This window comes from Trachymyrmex septentrionalis, unplaced genomic scaffold (assembly GCF_001594115.1).
Source record: "Trachymyrmex septentrionalis isolate Tsep2-gDNA-1 unplaced genomic scaffold, Tsep1.0 scaffold127, whole genome shotgun sequence".
Taxonomy (NCBI): domain Eukaryota; kingdom Metazoa; phylum Arthropoda; class Insecta; order Hymenoptera; family Formicidae; genus Trachymyrmex; species Trachymyrmex septentrionalis.
This window is the reverse complement of record NW_017304406.1, coordinates 359,740-365,704: the sequence shown is the minus strand read 5'-3', so window position 1 is coordinate 365,704 and position 5,965 is coordinate 359,740. Positions and strand designations below refer to the sequence as shown.

Genomic DNA, 5,965 nt, shown 5'->3' with positions numbered 1-5,965 from the left:
GAGACGGGACCCAAGATGGCGGCAGCCGTGCAGTCGAGCGAACGCGGTCTCGAGGTGTGGTGTAAACCGCGCGCGCGTCGCATACTAACAACGACAACCGTATGAGATGGACCGGCTCGATCGTGGATCATCAATATTCGTCGCTCTGATCTTGTAGCTCTCGTAGAAAACACCGCGTATAGTCATCGGCAATGCTCGCCTGACGTAGCAGTTAGCACGCGATTCTCGACTCTTAAACCGGGTCGAAAAAAAAAAACACGTTCGCTCGTCTCAAACCCGCGAACATCCTGTCGCAAGTTCTGGCAAAATACCTTGTCGAAGCGTCGTGTCGTCCTCGTGGTCCTAGCATTACCACGCATCGTGACGAGGTAGCGCGCGAGGAGTCGCGGCACTCGCGTTTGTCATGGTAGGTTTTTTTTTAATTATTAATTCCGAAAAAAGAATTGAAAAAAGAGGGAAATGGAGAATACATGTCCGAATTCGAAGCATGTGCTTCCTGTTAAGGGCTAGCACGTAATTTAGCTGTATTTCTTTCCCTCTTCGAGATAAAGAAACTACTAACCTAAAGACTCTCGTATGCATGACGCCCCTTTTTTTTGTTCTCTTATGCGGAGCATGTATTTTTACAGGCATTCGCGTCCTAATGAGTCACCACGCGATTGGAATTATAAACGATCATTAATTTATCGAGAATATGATAAATATTTTTTTTTTGAGTGATATTTATGTAAGATATAATTTTAATTAAGGGGTCTGTTTTTTTTATTTGTACATTAGACTGCATTAAAATTTTTTTTCTTACTTTTGCTAAGTAAATATATCTATCTCACTTTAAGTTCTAAAAAGTGTATACTAGTTTAGCTACAGAAAACGGATCTAAAATATTAGGAGGATTTGCAGCAAGATGCCAATAAAATTTTAATAATTAATTTATGATTCTGATATCTATTCTTTAGTTTAAATTTTGGCAAATTATAATTAGAATTTTATCATGAACGAGTGTTTCTATCGATGGATTATATGTTGCTTTTATTTCTGATTCTTGTGATTCAAGTAGAATTTATTGATTACTGCATGTGTTTTTATAGGCAAGCAAAAAGTATGATGATGGAGTAAGCGATGATACCAGTGGTAGTGACTTTGATGATGAAGAGGATCCTGATAAAATTGAAGTACCTGGTAAATTATAATAAGCTTACACTTTGTGTACATATGTCTTATTGTAATAATCCTATGAATCCTCATTTTGCACAAGATAATACAATTACTTCTTACATAAAATTTTAATATTTATATAAATAAATACAAATTATTTTTACTAGGTGGGGGTAAAGATCTTGCAACTGCTGCTGTAATTGGAAGTATTAAAGAAGAGAAACCTCCAATTGCAGACTTGCCAACAAATTCTTTGGATAAAATGCAAGGACCATTAAATGGTAAGTCACATATACATAATATTTAAAACAATGCAAATCTTTCTATTTTCTTTTGTTTCAAAAATCTATTTTTGTAAAAATTATTTTTAGAATTAAATCAAAAATTTGGTAACAAAATTCCTGGAGGATTAGTGACAAAAAATGCAACACCAGGTTACGAAATGGTGCATGTAGGAGGCTCTCAAGGCACCGTACCGGGAAATTTTGTTGGCGGGACAGGTCAAATGAATCAACTGAATCAATTAGCAACTGGTGGATATCCTGGTTTGCCACAAGGATTAAATCTTGCAGGATTCAATCCTGCTGCCTTTCTTCAATCAAGTATATTTCTTTTGTATTATAATGAATTTTATTAGTAGAAACTTTTATTTATATCACATGGCTTTTAAAACAATGTTTCATTTTTATACAAGATATATGTATGAATATCTGTGTACGTACATCATTTATAAATTAAATTTTATGATTAAATATATATATTATACTTAGTTCTTAATTTTATTTTAATACTTATTAAATGATAAATGAAAACAAAATGCGAAAGGATTTTTATATCTTTTGATTTTATATTTATAAAGATAATATTGAGAGTAAAGTTAATATTAAATTTATGTATTAAAAAAATTTGGAAATTCAAAAATATAATTTCAAAGTTCTTATTTTCGATAATTGATATTAAATTGTTACAATTGCATGTATTAATTATATATATTATATATATGTATGTGTGTGTGTGTATCAATAATCTTAATTATTTCTTAGGCATGGACATGAATGCTTTGATGAGTAGCTTTATAGGTATGCCTGGTATGAACATGGGAGTAAATCCTTTTGTTCAGTTACTTAATCAAAGTGGGATTACTAACTGGGCAGGATTGTCAGGTATTTACAAATTCTGATAAAAAAACAACTTAAAAGACAAATTTGTACTATTCGTAATTTTATCACAGGAAAGACAGTGTCGCAAATGTGGATGAATTCAGGTGATCCAACAAAATTGATGCAGCCAAATATTCCAGAAGAGGAAGAGGTAGACGATGAAGATATGGGTGTTGCTGAGACTTATGCTGATTATATGCCAACGAAACGTACGGTCAATATTTATTTTAATTTATTTATGCGTTATTTGCTTTAATTAAAATTTACGATAATCAACAGTCAAACTTGGACGAAAGCATCCGGATCCAGTTGTCGAAACAGCATCTTTGTCGAGCGTCGAACCAACGGATGTGTGGTACAAGATCTCCATACCGGAGGACACGATACGATCTGGTGCGCTCTCTGCCCTTCAACTTGAATCCATCACGTATGCTTCTCAACAGCACGAGCATCTCTTACCCGATGGTACACGCGCCGGATTTCTGATCGGCGATGGTGCGGGTGTTGGCAAGGGCAGGACTATAGCCGGTATTATATTCGAGAATTACTTGAAAGGTCGAAAACGTGCCATTTGGGTATCAGTGTCAAATGATCTCAAATATGACGCCGAGCGTGATTTGAATGACATAGGTGCATCGAAAATAGAAGTACGTAATTTATCTGTGTTGAATTGTGTCGAATATATTATCGGAATATCAAAACTTTAATTTCGCAATGAATATTAATTACATATTTAATTACATTTAACTATTTCAAATACTTATTAAAGATAAATCAATGAAAAATTGCAATAAATAAATCGGCTTGCAGGTACATGCTTTGAATAAATTCAAATACGCGAAAATCTCGTCAGCTGTGAACGGTAATGTAAAGAAAGGTGTAATCTTTAGTACATATTCTGCATTAATTGGTGAATCGACACAGAGCGGCGGGAAATATAAAAGCCGATTGAAACAACTATTGCAATGGTGTGGCGAAGATTTCGATGGTCTGATAATTTTCGATGAATGTCACCGCGCGAAGAATCTGTGTCCTACAGGGAGTTCAAAACCTACTAAGACAGGTTAGAACAGAAATTTCATGCGTAAAGATTTTTTTAAAGAGTGACTACACGAGTGACTGAGTTATTTTATCGATGATATAAAAATTGTGCAGGATTGACGGTCTTGGAACTGCAGAATAAGCTTCCGAAGGCTAGAGTTGTATACGCCAGTGCAACCGGAGCTTCTGAACCTCGCAACATGGCCTACATGGTACGACTAGGTATGTGGGGTGAGGGCACGCCTTTCCCGGAGTTTACTGGTTTTATTACTGCTGTGGAGAAGCGCGGTGTCGGCGCGATGGAAATCGTAGCAATGGACATGAAGCTGCGCGGCATGTATATCGCTCGGCAATTGAGTTTTCACGGTGTTGCCTTCAAAATCGAGGAAGTACCTCTTTCCAAGGATTTTACAAAAATTTACGATCATTCAGTGCGATTGGTAAGTTATTGTGCAAAAATATAAATACTTCGTTAATATTTCACTCGTTTGTGTCATAACGCGATCTATTTTGATCTAGTGGGTGGAAGCGATGCAGAGGTTCCAGGAAGCGGCAGAGTTAATAGATGCAGAAAATCGTATGAAGAAAACAATGTGGGGCCAATTTTGGTCGGCACATCAACGCTTTTTCAAATATCTTTGTATTGCTGCGAAGGTAAAACATGCGGTGTCAGTAGCTCGCGAGGCAGTCAAGTGTGGCAAATGCGTGGTGATCGGTTTACAGTCTACTGGTGAGGCACGTACTTTGGAACAGTTGGAACGTGACGACGGCGAGCTCAGCGACTTCGTTTCTACTGCAAAGTCAGTGGCGTTTTAGACTATTGAGAGAGAATCTTCCAAATTTATGTATTAATATATATATATTGCTAATGTACTTAATAATTTACAGGGGAGTTCTGCAAACGTTAGTTGAAAAACATTTTCCAGCGCCGGATCGTAGTCGCATCCAACGTCTTCTCGGTTTAGAACCACCAAAATTCAAATTAGAGGATGATGATCTGGACGCTGGCGGTTCTGCTGGAGGCAGCAAGAGGAAACCGATCCGTCAAGCAGCACAGCGTGCAACGAAAAAAGTGCGCTCTTGGTCATCGGAAGAAGAGATATCAGACGAAGAAAAAAACGGCGCTCACAGTTCCGGCTCTGAATACAAATTGAGTGGCACCGAAAGTGAGGACGATCATCATACGGACGAAGAAAGCAACGCCAGTTCTGATTTCAATCCGTTCTTCAGTGATAGCGATTCTGACGTTGGTAAATGTCAATCTTGTAACTTGATTATTTTTCAATTGAAATTGTTACATTAGATTTGTTTGTGTTGGTTGAAATCCCTAAAAATATTCAGCATTTAAAATAAGATGATAAATATTCAGGTGTTAGAAAGAAAAAACGAAGATTCTTTGTACAAAATGTGCAAGCAAACACGAACAAATTTCTTAGGTTATCCGCGTTGCATGCTTTAACATGCTCCTATTTATTCCATGCGCTGAAATGAGTAAGAGTTATGGTAGGAGGATATTTGAGCATGCTGTAATGTACGTGAATAAATTTATTGTAATTGAATTTCCAGAACTATTTTTTATGTTTTTGTTTCTCTAGATCCTTGGGATAGGCGAAAGAAAAAGGGCAAGAAGCAGAAGAAACCCGCGAAGAAACGTTTGAGCACGCAGGACAAAATCCAATCAATGTTAGTGCATAAACAGTCCAGTAATAAAAGTAAACGTAACGGCGACACGGCGATGAGTGGGTCAATGAGTGCTACGGGCGGAAGTGTGCCCCAAAATCAAGCACCGCCTAGAGACGCTATCGAAAGAGCTTGCAGCATGAAAGAGGAGTTATTATCACAAATAGAAATTCTTGGCGATCGATTGCCGCCAAATACGCTAGATCAATTGATAGATGAGCTTGGCGGACCAGAAAATGTCGCGGAAATGACTGGTAGAAAGGGTCGCGTCGTGCAAAGGGAAGATGGTGGAATAGAATACGAGTCTAGGTCAGAGGTGGATGTTCCTTTAGAAACTCTTAACTTGACGGAAAAACAGAGGTATCAGTAAAACTTGTTATATAATTATTTTACTCGCAGATTGGAATTATATACGGTTTTCTATAATGATCATAATTTATATCAATCCTTCGAGTTAAATATCGGTATTCTATCGAATATTTTTGTATGCATCAGGTTTATGGACGGAGAGAAGACTGTAGCGATAATCTCCGAAGCAGCTAGTAGTGGTATATCATTACAAAGCGACAGGCGAGCTAGAAATCAAATGCGACGTGTGCATATCACGCTCGAGTTACCGTGGAGTGCGGACAGAGCGATACAACAATTCGGACGAACGCATCGATCGAATCAGGTCAACGCGCCGGAGTATATATTTCTTATATCGGATTTGGCCGGAGAGAGGCGATTTGCCTCGATCGTCGCGAAACGTCTGGAAAGTTTGGGTGCATTAACGCACGGTGATCGTCGCGCGACTGAAACCCGAGATCTCTCGCAATTCAATATCGACAACAAGTACGGTCGTTCGGCTTTAGAAGCGACGATGAAAACTATAATGGGGTTTGTGTCAATTAAAAATACATTTAAAAAATATTCCATGTAGAATATAG

General features: G+C 37.7%; 1 protein-coding gene across 1 annotated transcript in view; it reads left to right on the top strand.

The window, feature by feature from the left end:
* Nucleotides 1-5,965, top strand: part of LOC108756489 (protein strawberry notch) — an 8,565-nt gene continuing 2,600 nt past the window's right edge. The window contains exons 1-13 of the mRNA XM_018500352.1: nt 1-406; nt 1,089-1,179; nt 1,323-1,436; nt 1,527-1,757; nt 2,199-2,318; nt 2,387-2,524; nt 2,595-2,962; nt 3,126-3,378; nt 3,471-3,796; nt 3,876-4,156; nt 4,245-4,606; nt 4,952-5,396; nt 5,532-5,915. Of these exons, the coding sequence (XP_018355854.1) occupies nt 404-406; nt 1,089-1,179; nt 1,323-1,436; nt 1,527-1,757; nt 2,199-2,318; nt 2,387-2,524; nt 2,595-2,962; nt 3,126-3,378; nt 3,471-3,796; nt 3,876-4,156; nt 4,245-4,606; nt 4,952-5,396; nt 5,532-5,915 (3,116 nt within the window). The 5' untranslated portion in view covers nt 1-403. The remainder of the gene's footprint in view (nt 407-1,088; nt 1,180-1,322; nt 1,437-1,526; nt 1,758-2,198; nt 2,319-2,386; nt 2,525-2,594; nt 2,963-3,125; nt 3,379-3,470; nt 3,797-3,875; nt 4,157-4,244; nt 4,607-4,951; nt 5,397-5,531; nt 5,916-5,965) is intronic.